This window comes from Triticum aestivum, chromosome 5A (assembly GCF_018294505.1).
Source record: "Triticum aestivum cultivar Chinese Spring chromosome 5A, IWGSC CS RefSeq v2.1, whole genome shotgun sequence".
NCBI lineage: Eukaryota > Viridiplantae > Streptophyta > Magnoliopsida > Poales > Poaceae > Triticum > Triticum aestivum.
The window spans coordinates 560,029,814-560,045,435 of NC_057806.1; the positions used below are offsets into that span (position 1 = coordinate 560,029,814).

The 15,622-nt window shown below is 46.3% G+C and overlaps 3 protein-coding genes across 3 annotated transcripts; 2 read left to right on the forward strand and 1 right to left on the reverse strand.

The window, feature by feature from the left end:
* The first annotated feature begins 3,954 nt into the window (after positions 1 to 3,954).
* Positions 3,955 to 5,383, forward strand: LOC123104759 (chlorophyllase-2). The gene is made up of 2 exons (XM_044526636.1): positions 3,955 to 4,270; positions 4,409 to 5,383. Exons 1-2 carry the CDS (start codon positions 4,037 to 4,039, stop codon positions 5,144 to 5,146), a joined length of 972 nt encoding a protein of 323 aa, XP_044382571.1. The 5' UTR covers positions 3,955 to 4,036; the 3' UTR covers positions 5,147 to 5,383.
* Positions 5,384 to 8,033: 2,650 nt separating this feature from the next.
* LOC123107685 (uncharacterized) lies at positions 8,034 to 9,092 on the forward strand. Its single transcript, XM_044529636.1, has 2 exons — positions 8,034 to 8,337; positions 8,494 to 9,092. Exons 1-2 carry the CDS (start codon positions 8,068 to 8,070, stop codon positions 8,968 to 8,970), a joined length of 747 nt encoding a protein of 248 aa, XP_044385571.1. The 5' UTR covers positions 8,034 to 8,067; the 3' UTR covers positions 8,971 to 9,092.
* Positions 9,093 to 9,246: 154 nt separating this feature from the next.
* On the reverse strand, positions 9,247 to 11,900 carry LOC123107686 (BTB/POZ and MATH domain-containing protein 3-like). Its single transcript, XM_044529637.1, has 2 exons — positions 11,641 to 11,900; positions 9,247 to 10,662 (listed from the first exon to the last, which is right to left on the reverse strand). Exon 2 carries the CDS (start codon positions 10,646 to 10,648, stop codon positions 9,494 to 9,496), a length of 1,155 nt encoding a protein of 384 aa, XP_044385572.1. The 5' UTR covers positions 10,649 to 10,662; positions 11,641 to 11,900; the 3' UTR covers positions 9,247 to 9,493.
* Between the last annotated feature and the right edge of the window lie 3,722 nt (positions 11,901 to 15,622).

Sequence of the window (15,622 nt, forward strand, 5' to 3'; positions counted from 1 at the left end):
GGATTAATATTAGAAAGAAAAACTTAGAGGTATGCTTAGCCATACCCGCGCTATCTCATATCACTTTGATCTAATAAAAAGTGGACCTTTCGAGTGATTTTTTTGCCATACTTATTAATGATGTTGAGAGACATAGGTGAAAGTATGAACCCTAGTTTTAAGGATTGAAACACCATTTTACTCACTTTGCTACTTGTTACCTTCTTGTACTTATTTATTACAAAAACGTAAAAATATTGTCACATCCAAATTATGAATCTTTTTGCAGAAGTAGTGCACATCTACAATTGACAATTGTATTGGATGTGTTGAGGACACAAAAGATTACTTGTATCTTGATTGCAAGGTTGTTTGAGAGGGAATAATTTCAACCTACACCTCCCACATATTGATAACCTTAGGTGATCCACTTGAGAGAAATTGTTTCTTTCCTACACTCCAATGCACTTGGAGACCCAACAAAATCTACAAGAATAGAAGTGCGTAGTAGACATCAAGATCTGGAGCCATTGCCGGGGAGTTAGTGCTTGAAAGTGTTTTCTTTAGATCTTGCGATTGAATATTTTAATTTCTTGTTCACTAATTTTCTTATGGAAGAAAACAACAAAAAATGAAGGTACTTGATTATCTTTATAAAATTTATCCTGAAAGCATGGAATGAAAAGCTAGTCATGAATGAATAAAAGAGGAAATTAGAAAGGTTATTGATGTATGTTCTTTGAATATTAATCATGGTTACAATAGGCATGATAAATGTTTTACAAAAAAAGTTTCATATAAGTGTGTTTATTATTGTGGAAAGAATAGACCTTATGAAAGAGTGGAATTTCTCGATGGGAGGTATTGTAAGAGGCATAAGCATGAGAGAACTAAAGTATGACTTAAGAAACTCAATGATCATGCTAAATGATTTTGATGCATCCATCCCATTACATGTGAACATTGTGATGAGGTTGGTCATTTTAATTTGCAATGCATGTACCATCACGACCAAATCATTGCCAAATGCTCTGACGGCATGATCATGTACCATCATGATCACCCATGTACTTTATGATGAACTTAGGCTATTTTTGGGGTGTGAAGAATTGAGACATAAAAATTCCTGGTTTAATTGCACTCTCACATATGGGATTAATAATGTCCTAAGTGATATCTATATGTTTTATGTGGTGAATTGCAATAAGAATGCCTACATAGCCAAACTTAGGGAGAGAAATTTATTTGAATATAAAAATAATATTTTTTCTCATGTTGCCACTCATGTGGGAGAAAAAGTATCCCAACTTTATCCCCTTTTTTTCTAAGAATGAATCATGGGACATGTTGAAGCTTCCTTTCCAACCACTCTCTCCAAAGAAGAGGTCAGAAAAAATACTTGACCCCACTCCTAAGGTGGTGAAGAAGAAAGACAAAAATGGTGTCCCTCCCAAAGCATGTTGCTCCTATTATAATTATGCCTAATGATTATGATCTCGGTATAATATCATAGTCAAGCAGTTTATAAATTAGCATACGGCTTGAACATGTTGATTATCTTGCTTTGGAGCTCTGTGATATTTATCCTATTACTTGTGAATGCTGCAATGATGACATTGGCCACTTTATTTTTCAATGCAATAATACTCATTATACATTTGAGGCTAATTATCATAATGAGAGCTCTAGGTTTCCTCTAAAGCTAGTTGAAAAATTTACACGTCATGTTGGGTGTGAAGTATTATTGAAGAATATTACTATGCTTAAAAAGTGCCCATTGTTAGAAATAATTAAATAGGAAATTCCGCGTATTTATGAGTACTTTTTAAAGACTTGTTCTGATAATATATTGATTAATGTTGGAGCAGGCAGCTCGTGCATGAAGGCTTCTAAACCATGCCTGGGCCGGAGACATCCATGGCGCGCTGGGCGTTGTGGCCACCGTCGAGTACATCCATCTTTGGAGGAGTCTTCTCCAAGTGATCCTCTCTTCCGTCCTAGATTCCATTCGATGGCGTGGATGATAGTGGGATCTACTCCGCCTCCTCTTGTTACATAACTCTCTTTCAAGGCTCTATCAGCAACATGGATTGGCGGTTGATTTGGAAGGGATGGGCACCATCCAATGTCAAGGTATTCCTCTGGCTCGCGAAGCAAAATCAGTGTTGGACAGCTGAAAGATTGTTCAAACGTGTCTTGGCCCACCCTCCGCGTTGCGTGCTCTGTGTCCAAGGTGCCGAGGACATTCATCATCTGCTAGTGGACTATGTCTTCTCCAAGGAGGTCTGGTACCGCACCCTGGCTTTGTGCAAATTCACCACCGGTCCTCCGAATGGCGATCTCCCACTGTACGAATAGTGGAGGGCTGCAACCAACTCCACTCTTCCCTCCCTTCGCAAGGCCCTCGTGTCGATTGTCCCCTTGGCCGCCTGGGAAATCTAGAAACACCGCATTGAGTGCATCTTCGACCAACAGCAACCCTCCATCAGCTACCTCTTCTCATCCATTCAAGATGCGCACGCACTTGGTCCAAGGCCGACACCAAAGGGATCCAAATTTTTCTTGATGTAATGTAAACCGTGATGTAATAGAGTTGAGCAACCCCCTGTCCTCTGCTCATGAGAGCCTCCGACACACCTTATAGTGTACAAGCCGGAGGATCTCAACACCTGTAATTCACTCTATCTATCAATGCAATGATACGCTTCCATGTGTATTGGAGAAAAAAAAACTGATTAATGAACACAAGTGACAGAGAGTTCAACCACTAAATAATACTCCCTACATTCCTAAATGAATAAGTCTATTTTTTTGAGCATCAGTACAGACACAAGCGCTCATATACACGCGCATACACTCATCCCTATGAACGCACACACGCACACCCTACCCCTATGAGCACCTCCGAAAGACTGAGCCGGCATATCATCTTGAGATTTACGAAGTCACCGTTCTAGAGATTTCTATATGCACTACATGCATGTATATAGATGTATTTTAGAGTGTAGATTCATTCATTTTTCTTCGTATGTAGTTTATATTAGAATCTCTACAAAGCCTTATACTTAACAGAGGGAGTAGTCATTTGCTTGAATCGCAAACTACTGTGGATGAAGAGAACTTCGGTGGAACGAATGAACTTGAAAAGTGTTTTTGGTGCGAACTTAGAGAAAGATGTAGATAATGCTTTTCATACTACTCCATCCGTTCCTAAATATAAGTCTTTTAAAGATTTTAACATGAACTACATACAGATGTATATAGACGTATTTTAAAGTGTAGATTCATTCATTTTACTTCGTATGTAGACCTTATTACAATCTAAAATGTCTTATATTTAGGGACGGAGGGAGTACTATGGAAGAAGATAAGTGGCCGCAGAATCACAACGTTGAGATGGAAGGTGAATTCACAGACTCACAGACAGAGGAAGGCTTTGTCCTAATCGGATTGTGAAAGAGTTGTGCCTTTTTTTTTAACCGAAGGGTTGTGTCTTTGATATAAGGTGTACGCTAAGGCTCTAGCCAGGACCATGTTATCATCTATTGCTCGTTTCACTCTTCTTCCAATCGACATTTCCAATTTCCACCAGCAAAAGCGTGCAACACGGCCGCGCGAGTAGGTACAGTACGTTGGAGCTAGCGTGCAACACGACCGGGCTGGACCGCTGGAGGGTGTCAAATCGCGCGCTGATACGATGCACCGGTACGGTGGGTAATAAATCTCCATCTACACGTACGTCGGCAATGGCCGCTAGCCGTGCATGCCTCACGACTTGCTTTGTCGATCACTACGGACTAGTACTAGTACAAGAACCAATAATCCTACATCCACGCCAGCATGCAGCGCGAAACAAAAGGCTGCAATTTCTTGTGGAAAAAAAATGTGTGCCTCACGTACGATTGCACGACCCTTTGATCCGCAACCACAAGCACATCATCTCCTGCGCCCAGCCTCGTGTATAAAAACATCGACATCTTCCTGCACCAAGCAATGCAAGCTCTCATCTCCATCTCCGCGCTGCTTCCGCTCTAGCTTCTAGCTAGCTAAGTAAGATATGGCTGCAATGGCGACGACGGTGTTCCAGGCGGGGCCAATGGAGGTGGATGTGAAGCACGTGGACAAGAGTATGATCCCGAACCTGGCCAGGCCGTTGATGGTGGTGGCGCCCAAGGAGACCGGCGCGTACCCCGTCATCGTCTTCCTGCACGGCTGGAACATGCTCAACAGCTGGTACGAGCAGCTCCTCACACACGTCGCCTCCCATGGTTTCATCGCCGTCGCACCACAGGTCTCTCATCTCCTGCTCATTAATAATTACTCCTTCTTTAAGAAAATATCAGTCTATATATCAGTCTATATAGAGGGAGTAAATATCAGTCTATATATCATCATCTGACTAACTACTACTAGCTTGCAATGGCAACAGCTCTACTGGATGGTGTCCGAGCCCGATGCGGACGACATAGACGCCACAAAGCGAATCACCAACTGGCTTGCAGATCATGACAAGGGGCTCGCCCACGTCCTCAAGGACGTGCTCAAACTTGAGCATGTCGAGCCTGACCTGTCCAAGCTGGCCCTAGCCGGCCATAGCCGAGGCGGCCAGACGGCCTTCGCCGTCGCCCTGGGACTAGGGGACGCCAAGACCAAGCTGGAGCTCAAGTTCTCCGCCCTCATCGGCGTCGACCCCGTGGCCGGGGTTTCCAGAGCCCAACAGTTGGAGCCCAAGGTGCTCACTTTTGAACCTGACTGTCTCGACGTGGGGATGCCGGTGCTGGTCATGGGGACTGGGCTGGGTCCCAAGCACATCGGCGGATTTCCATGCGCCCCGGTGGGCGTGAACCACGCCGAATTCTACAAGGAGTGCGCGCCGCCTCGCTACCACCTCGTGGTCAAGGACTACGGGCATCTCGACATGCTGGATGACAATGTGCCCTATATCATCAACAACTGCATGTGCATGAGGAACCAACACGACACCAAAGATCTTGCTAGGAGGACCATGGGAGGAGCCATGGTTGCCTTCCTCAGGGCTAAATTGCGAATCGATGTTCGTGATCTCATCGCCATATATCATAATCCTGAGATCGCGCCAGCCGTCCTGGACCAAGTTGATGAGTTTCTTCCTTGCTTCGTTGGACGGCCAAATCCGTCGTCTGTGTGAGAGTTATATTACGTGCCTATGCCTATCTATTACTCCTAAATAAGGTGTGTTGGTGCATGGCCTTGTCATGGCTCATGACTACTATAGCACGTCCAGTCTTCCTAATTACTAAATAATAAGCACTAATGTCATGTGTGCATGTATCTATGTAGAATATATATGTGTTGTGTGCTATTTATCAATCCTTAAATGATGTTCATGTACCCTCAAAACAAAATGTATTTATTTTGTTGTGAAGTTTCCTACTTTATTTTCTCATACTATAACTTGGAACTAATTTGAGAGAAGTGCATATTACAAACACAAAGTACCACCAAAGTGTAATATACTGATACGTCCATCGTATCTACTTTTCCAAACTCTTTTGCCCTTATTTTGGACTCTAATCTGCATGATTTGAATGGAATTAACCCGGACTGACACTGTTTTCAGCAGAATTGCCATGGTATTATTTTTGTGCAGAAATAAAAGTTCTCGGAATGACCTAAAACTTCACGGAGATCAAGTACTTTATGCGGAAGCGTACAAACTTACAGATACTTGGCGATATCTCCTTCGTACTCGATGCAGCCCATGTGTAGCCCAGGGCTGCACCTTTGCGTCTCCAGTGGTGAGGAGATGTTGGGGAAGAAGCAGCACGGCGACGAGGATGGCAGCAGGTTTGCCGCAGGCACAGCTCTGCGGTGGCCGGTGGTGGAGATGGCCTTCACATACCTCAGCACATATTCAGGATCGGCTGTTAGGTGGGTTTAGATCGTGGTTCTGTTTTTCATAATGAAAACCCCCTTTTCCTTATATATATGTGTGTGTGCTGGGTACATGGGACCAAAATCAAACATGTGGATGTGTGGTGTGCTTTCGATCATTGCACACCTGGGGTCAAAAGGCTCCCCCTTTTCTCTCACGGTTTGTTTCAACCGTAGATCAATTCCAACAAATTGCCCTACATTATCAACAACTGCATGTGCATGAGGAACCAACACAACACCAAAGACCTTGCTAGGAGGACCATGGGAGGAGCCATGGTTGCCTTCCTCAGGGCTAATCTGGGAATCGATGCTCGTGATCTCATCGCCATATATCGTAATCCTGAGCTCACGCCGGCCATCCTGGACCAAGTTGATGAGTTTCTTCCTTGCTTCGTTGGACGGCCAGACCCGCCGTCTGTGTGAGAGTTATATTACGTGCCTATGCCTATCTATTACTCCTAAATAAGGTGTGTTGGTCTATGGCCATGTCATGGCTCATGACTACTATGGCACGTCCAGTCTTCCTAATTACTAAATAATAACCACTCATGTCGTGTGTGCATATATCTATGTTGAATATATATGTATTGTGTGCTATTTATCAATCCTTAAATGATGCTAATGTACCCTCAAAACAAAATGAGCTTCCTATTTATTTTGTTGTGAAGTTTTCTACTTTCTTTTCTCATACTATAACTTGAAACTAATTTGAGAGAAGTCCATATTACAAACTCAAACTACCACCAAGGTGTAATATACAACTCTAAACAATGAAATCATCTATTTTACAAACTCAAACTTCCAAAAAAAGGACAAAAAAATAATCCTGGACGGGTTTTGACCATTGTCTACCTAGTCATCAGCCCAACCAGTCTGCCACATCACCCACCCACTAACCTAGCCCCACCTCTCTCCCCTCACTCACCCAACCACTGCCTACAGTTGCCCCACCCCATGGCCGTCGTCGCCGCCTTCTGCCATGCCACCATGGCCTCTAGCCAATCGCCACCGTGCAAGTCTGGCCTCCTCCTCTTCTCCCTCTCGCATGCTCCTTCCCTACCCCACCTCGCGCCACCTAACGACCTCCATGCAGTCGCCGCCCCCAATCCCGACATCACCGCTCCATGGTCCACCTTCGCTTCTGCTTGTTGGTTCATGCCCCTATTTGGCTTGAGCCTCGACCGCTAGTTCGGCCGGAATGGGAGGCTGGATGAGGAGTAGGAAAGAGGGAGAAGAGGAGGAGGAGGAGGCTGGAGCAGTGGTTGTTGTGCCGAATCGGGGCGGTGATGCGACTGATGGGCGGCGACATCTATGGTGCCTCGAACACGGTGGCCTCGTGAGGTGAAGAAGGAGAGGGAGGTGAGGGAGGAGAGACGCGCGGAAGGGGGATGTGCTCGCCGATCGGTGGTTTTGCGGTGGGCTTGGAAGGGATGGCAGGGGGGTGGATTTGTCGAGTGGCGCTACAATTTGAGCTGTCGGGGTGGGAGGCCGTGGTGAGAGAGAGGGGGAGGGGGGGTTAGGTTTGACTAGGCTGTTCAACAGCTGTCAAAGATAGTCAAAAACTAGTCGAGGGTTCAACGACGACTGCGGTCCCGGGGCGATAGTTCTTAGAGGCACGTGCATGAAGATTTCCCGATTGTCATCGACAAGGTCAAGCCAGTTTCGGTAGTGAAACAAAGATATCGGCACGTCAACGGCTTGTTCTGGCGGCGGTAGTGGCTGTTCGGTGGTCTCGAAATCTCGATATAATTTTATTATGTTTGAGGTGCTTTGTACTTCCTGTAAACTTCAATAATAAATCTAGATCATTTTTGTAAATAATAATAATAAAACTAGTCATGATGACCTTTCCCGTTCCTAGAAAAACTAGTAGTTATGGAAAATAATAATTTTTCTGATCTTAAATAAGTGTCGTAGTTTTGAACTAGTGTTCAACACAAGGTCTTCCATCCCCTCAAAAAAAAACACAAGGCCTTCCAAAAAAATATGTTCAACACAAGGATTACATAGAAAACAATTCAGGGAAAATAGTATCGAACCGAACCGAAACCGGTCACGTTCCGCAGACCGTACCGACCATCGGGCCTCTATATACGAACAACCCGGCCGGCCCAACAACAGGAACCGACCAGGGCCGGCCGACGGAATCGCCTCCCCCGCGTCCAAGATCGCATGGCCAACTACGGAAACCCCTCCCCGCCGGCGCCGCCGACCGACGACGACTTGGTTTTACATGGCTTGCAGCAGCGGGGGACTGTGCGGCGCGTGTTCATTATCAGCCAAGGTGCTTCAGATCTGAGCCAACTTGAGGCTGACATCGAGGAGAGAATCGCGAGCCGCCGCCGCCCTGGTAGCACGGCCACCGACAGGATCCCGAGACGCCGCAGCCTTGATCGCATGACCAACTTGAGCTACCCGTCCCTGCCGCCCAGCCACTACCATGTTAGCACCTCCTTCCTAATTTCTTTTCTTTTCTCAACCCCAACAAAGCATACATCCATACTCCGTTGTTTGCCTTGATTTCTGTTAACATAATTAATTGATGAATTGTGTGTTTGTTTCAGCCATACTAACTTGATTCTGCCTGGCTTCTTGCAGTGGGGCGCTCCAGGCTTTCCCCGGCCCATGGTCATTCCCAAGCAACTCCCTCCAGGTGATGAACGTGCTTATGTACACGAATATTATCCTCCTAATAATCAGACCGTGCACTGTCTACCTCACGAAGACGGAGCAACGAAGGTGGTATGCCTGACCGAGATGCTCCCGTCACACCACCTCCTCGAGGACGACGAGTTTTACCAGCGCTCTTTGGAGGATGTCGACGAAGAAGCATGCGTGTTTAGCAACTTGGTGAATGTGGTCATCCCGCGGCCCGGCCCAAGCAATGTTGATCCGGTGGTCGCTGGAGTCGGGAGGGTCTTCTTGGAGTACTCGTGCCTCGACAGCTCGAATCTTTGCAAGATCGAGATGGATGGGAGATGGTGGGATGAGAAGCGAATCGTTGCAAGGTTCTATCCAGAGGACAAGTTTGCTGCCGGAGACTACGGCTACGAGCCTCTGACAGATAATACTTAGTTAGATAGATCTCGACCCAAACCCAATTAATCCCATGTCTTGTCTGTCAACTGCGTAGAGTTTGGTAGTTGACATCTTTGTTGGTAGTGTTTCGAAGCACATTGTAAGAAAGAGTTGCTGTAATCTCCATACATTACAATACATATGTACTTGCAATTTTTGTACTATATATACTAACAAGCAGTTATCTATAAAATACATGCAAAGATTCAAACAATACCATGAAAAAGTAATTTCAATCACAGGAAATACTTGTGAACCGTATGGTACTATCTACTAGTATAAAACTGTTTTTCACGGTCACATCAGCACATGGTTCAAAACCCTAAATACGATCATTCTGTTGAGAATAAAAACATGAGTACTTGCAAAGGGAACTAGCACTTTGAACGAATGCAGATCAATGGATCCATGTGCTTAAAGTTGAGTCTAAAGACCATACATTCAATGTGATGAACACCAGATGTTTCCCTAGCACAAGGTCTAACATTTGTGTAGCCAAGTAGCTAGCAAGACGTGTAGATCAGTAGAATTTGGAAGCAAGCTTTACTATGAGCTCGTTCACAACATCTGGATAGGTTTTAGCTATATGCTTCCAGCCTTTGGTACGCAATAAGATATGTAACTTTGCGGGAGACAGGAATCGCACGAACTGCACGCACGCCTCCTTCAGGCGACAACAGTGGTACTGCTCGGCTAGATCAAGAATAGTCGCCACCGAGCTCACGTCTAGGTGCTCACACAACTCGTCTTCGCACATCAACTTGAGTTTTGGGAGATCGTACCTATCCGCCGCTACGAGCAAGTGCTGCAGCCACGTCACTTGTTCGTCCTCTTCATCATATTCTTCTTCCGACTCGTCCTCGTCCGTGTCTCCTTCATCTTCATCCTCCTCCATATTGTCAACCTCCCTCTTGGGCAGCGAGTCATTGTAGATGAAAGTTAGCAAGGCCCTGAACACACTTGGTGCCATATCTTCTATGTGTATGACACTAGTAGTAACCTCCATCATGGAGCCAAAGAGCTGCGCCCTGAAGACCGAGGACCGAGTTGCAAGCACACACCGATGCGCGGCGAACGTCTCGCCACCGACCTCGAACGTCACGTCCACGCCCAACTTGGTTTGAAGAAGATCTCCGAATTGCCAGAGTACATCCGGCTTGGGCACCTCAATGGTCGGGGTGGGAGCAAAGCTACCGACGGCCGTGGCAACAAACAAGTCGCACCGGATGATGAAATTGTCATCCCTGAGATGTCTGGACGCCTCAAAGTCCCCGCTCTTCATCCACCTATGGTGGCCACATGAGGTGCCAGTCGAAAGAGAGGCTACTTCGGATGAGCGAATGCGTGCTGACTTCTGCTTGTCGATCTGGTCGATGAAACTGAACTCGAACTGCACCTTGACATGGCGCGAAACATCCTGGTCGAGAGCAAGGGTAATGGAAGTGTGGCCCTCGTCTTGGGAGCGCTCGCCGTTGAGCGAGTACAGGATGACCCACCAGTAGCCTCCCACCCTAAAAGGCCTAGACTTGATGCTCTTCCCGTTGGGCGTGTTCTCCTTGCTGCGTGAGTAGCCATCCACAATGAACAGACGGTAGCCGCTGGCCGCGCCGCAGACGACGACCGATGCAGATTGCAGCTTACCATCAGAGATGACAGATACGCCGGCGTACGGCATGACGAGCCCAGGACCTGCAGGCAGTGGTGGAGTTAGGATTTTAGAGTGGGGGTAACTAGAGATAATTTATCTTTAATACCACTCATTAACACGCCAATGCCATGCGCATATGAATCGATTCCTATACACTCCACCGTTCTAAAACTACTACTTCCTAGGTAAACAAATGTAAGACCTTTAGTGATCTAAGATGTTTTAGATTTGTTTACAGAGGGAGTAGATGATGCCCTGCACTTTGTTGTAGGAATATTTGCAATATATCTGAATAATATTTGATTGTATGGAATATTGGAGTAATATGACAGAACTAGAACTGAAAAATATGTATGATTGTTGTGCTTGATTATTGTATAGTTTTTTTGGCAAATAATATAAATAGCATAATACAATGAAAATTCTCGTGCATGCTTTTCATATTTAGGTGGGCCTTTTGCTATGCAGAGTTGCATGTTGAAGTGAGCATTTGTTGCTTTGTGAGGTGACAAATGCTTACATATTAAGAGGAAAAAGGTTAGTAGGGGCTAGCTAAGGTATAGAAGATAAGGTATATTCATCTTTTCAAAAGTTAAAATCACTAACTTTGGCCAAGTTTATAGAGAGAGAGAGAAAAATAAGTGTCTAGAAGGAACTCCCGCCCCCAATTTCATTTATTCAACGAGACTGGTAAGGCAAAGTTACTAAGTTATCATCCAAAGGTTCGGTCAAGGTTTACAAACTCACAACACCTGATCGACCCCCTCAAACCGACCGCAAAACTCATGTCTCCGAACGTCACGTATCTGCACTGCGACGTACACATAAAAACCATCTCGATTTTATTCAGTGTTGTAGATATTGACATATTTTACAGTAAATTTGATCAAACATAGCAATATTGACCCTTTTGGAAAAATCAACACACTTCATATATTATGAAACGGAAGGAGAATACACATGCCCCAAACCCCCAATCCAAACTTAGAAAAGAGAAAAGGCAAAGAGCAAAGGACAACCTTAAGAGATGAAGCAGCGGGGAAAGGAAGTCGATCGACTCCCGGTCGCGTCAGCCGGTTCCCGATCGATAGATCGCACTAACGGCGTACACAGCCTGTTACTCCTGGCCTGTCGATGTCGGCCTGCGCGGCTAGTGCTGCCGCCGTGTGCCGTCGCACTCCGGCAGTGCCCGGTACCCTAGGCGTGAGCCGTACGTCACTTGCGATTGGGGTTTTGGAACGGCGGCGGCGAAGGAGACCGGGAACATGGACACGTACGCGTTAACATGTGTGGTTCATATATATAGAATGTACTCAAACCATTCGTAAGCACATAAAACTCTCCGAGCAATTTAATTTCTGCGGAAGACATTCGTACGCCCTAGGTAATAAGGGCTCTATATATGTCGTTCCCTTTTCTCAAGAACCGGTTTTATATGTTCCAATCTTCCTTATATGATCCCTTTTTTTTGGAAGATTTGGCAGGGAACCAGCAAGGGTTCAACACAAGAAAATGAAACAATACTTAGCTTTTTTTTTTGAGGAAAAAAAATGAAACAATACTTAGCTAGAGACCGTGCATACATTGCAGGAAACCGTGTTACTCCCTCCGTCCCAAAATAAGTGTCACAACTTTTTACTTATTAGCGTTGTGGCGTTCTACAAACACACCGGTACATGAGTTTAATTACATTGAGGAATTCTCCAAAAACAACACCCAAATTTAGTCTGTTGCTCTTTTTATTTTCCATATAGGACTTCTAATATTTGATTCTTCTTGAAATAATCCTCCTACTTCTCCAACCTGACCCAGTCGAACGAGCAACATGTACCGATGCACATTTCAAATTACTAGTAATTGTGAATGTGCAAGGCCCAGTTTTCCCTAAATCTGTTACCCTAACTATATTTATTTTCCAAGAGAAAACAAAAATAGAACTGCAAGGATATAATCTCAAATATGTATCTGGCAGTCGATTACGTGGTACTTCGTATAATTCATTCCACAATGTGCCGTGCAAATCATGGAAAATGTACTATATTTTGCGAGATGAATTACACATTTAATAGTAGAAATGTCCACTATCTTTCTAAGACATGAGTATTACCTTGTAAGAAACTAAATTAGAACATGGGCATGCGACATAATTAAGTTATCACCTTAATTTGATGAAGATCAAATTTGATAAAATAAATATAACACATTCTCAAAACATTGATTCTTAAAGAACTTCCAACATGAAAACAGCTATGCAATAAAGGTGCTAAATAGAAACAAAATAGTAGGGATGGTGAAAACACCATCAGTCGCCAAAAGCTCGTTACCACATTAATAGAAGTCCTATGTTCATAATTCAATTCCTTTTGGACTGATCTACACACGAATATGTTAAGTTCTGTTTGAATGAAGGTGAAGACACCATCAGACACCAAAGCTCAGTGCCACATTAATAGAAGTTATATGTTCATAATTCCTCTGGACTGATCTACACACAAATATGTTAAGTTCTATTTGAATGAAATTTGTAAGTCCCAAGGAGACAATATAAGAGAAAGTTGGAGAGATGCATGTTGGGGAATGTAGTAATTGATGAAGCTATGTATCTAGGGTAGGGTCATGGACCTGTCCTAACTGCCCTACCCAAGGACATCTCTAGAAGAAATGACCTTTCAATCGACTTGGAGGTGTTCCACTCAACAGACTCGAAGACACTCGACCAAGAAGCAATCACTCGACCAAGAAGCAACCACTCGACGGCCAGGAGACCTAAAGTCACTCCGCACGCTAACGGTCGGGCATTAAGTAGCTTTTATGGTCATCATAGCACTTTATTAGGGACATTATCAGTAACGCCCGACCTTAATGTACTTAAAACCCTGCATAACTGAGGGCCGGAGGGGTCTGGCGAACTCTATATAAGCCACCCCCTCTTCAGTGTAAAGGGTTCGCACCCCTGTAATCCATACACACATAATCCAGTCGACCGCCTCCGGGCTCCGAGACGTAGGGCTATTACTTCCTCCGAGAAGGGCCTGAACTCGTAAACCTCGTGTGCTTACAACTACTCCACAACTAAGATCTTGCCTCTCCATACCTACCCCCCTACATTACTGTCAGACTTAGAACCACGACAGTTGGCGCCCACCGCGGGGAAGGTGTCTTAGCGATTTGTTGGAAGAGTTGCGATCTTTTCCGATCCAAATCATCATGGTTTCTGGCGGAGTTTTGGTGGAGGGCCGCGAGATCCGTCTCGGCGCGCTCACGTTCATCGCCGACGACTCTGCTTGGCTCCAGGAGGCTCTGCTCGACGTCGACGCACTCCCTGTCCGCAGGGAAACACACTTTCGCGCGTGCGTTCGCGGCGTCCTCTTGCGGCAACCGTCGACCCATTATCGGTCGGCCCCTGTGTTGTCCTCCCTCCCTGTTTCCCGCTGGCGCAAGCGCTCCGGTCGGTCGAGACTTCAGCGGTGGGTGAGACACGCGGTGGCACGCCAGTCGGCCACCCCTCAAGTCGCGGCGATCGAGCCCGACGAATTCCTCTACGGCCTGTTCGACTGGCTCCGCAGAGACCGCATCCGAGTGCGATAGCAGTGATCCGGCGGCGGAGGTTCTGATGGTTGATGGACCGTGCAGTCCTCCCGGTTTTCCCCGCACCCATGGAGGCGCAGGTGGAGGCGACCCATCGCATCCCCATGAGGAATATCTCCCCGAGCCTCTCACTTCGCTGCAGAGAGAAGAACTTCGTCGCCGGAACATGGATGCACTGCACACTCCTATCGTTGGAGAAACCCCCGAGGCTCGTGCTTTGGAGGACGCGCGCCTGGCAAACTTGGCTGAGCGCACTCGACTGGAGAACCTCCAGCGAGAACTCGACGAGCGTGCGCGACAACGAGTTCCAGAATCCAGTCGACGTCAGCTTTTTCCGCCCCCGCAGGTATATCAAACTCCGATTCAGAATTTAGCAGCTGCAACCCGTATAGCAGAGTCAATCCAGCCTTCCCAATTAGAGGTTGGCAGAGGCTTGCTGCAGATCAGAGCGTTACTCCGGGCAGCAGGAGACCAGAATTCCGCTGTTTCTCAGTCGTGGAACAGGATTCATAGCAGATCCATTGCCGCAGACACAGTCCAGTCGGCTCATAGTCCAAGATCGCCCCCGAGGCATGAGGGACATGGGGGCCGGCGTGATCAGTACGAAAACCATGAGCAGTATGATCACCGATTCGATCGTGACGATCGACGTCGAGTGCCCACCCCTCCCCCGAGGAGTGGTTCGTATGTGCCTCGACAGCAGGATGACAGGCGCCCTCATAGTGTTGGGCAAAGGATTCCAGTCGACCCCAGGGAACCAGGCTTTTATGCGAGATCCATTCTCGTTCAAGGTTTGGTCGACAGGAACAGAGCTCACCGAGAAGGTCACGACAGAGATGCACCTACCAGCAGCAGAGTACATGTTTCAGGGCCAGAGTGCTTTAGTAGAGCCATCAGGGCCGCTGTGATTCCTCCCAACTTCAGGTTGGCGACTGGAGTTAGTAAGTTCACTGGTGAGTCCAAGCCCGATACTTGGCTTGAAGACTACCGAGTGGCCGTCCAGATTGGCGGTGGCAATGATGAAGTGGCCATGAAGCACCTGCCTCTCATGTTGGAGGGCTCGGCCAGAGCGTGGCTGAATCAGTTAGCACCCAGCAACATTTACACTTGGGAAGATCTTGCCCGAGTGTTTGTCACTACATTTGAAGGAACATGCAAGCGACCGGCAGGACTGACGGAACTGCGGTCTTGCGTGCAGAAGCCGAATGAAACCTTGAGGGATTACTTCCAAAGATGGATCATGTTACATCACATGGTAGAGAATGTGCCTGATCACCAAGCAGTATGTGCCTTCAAAGAAGGCGTCAAGTACAGAGAGCTGAATCTGAAATTCGGTCAAACCGGAGACATGTCTCTGAATCGGATGATGGAGATTGCCACCAAGTACGCTAATGGTGAAGATGAGGATCGACT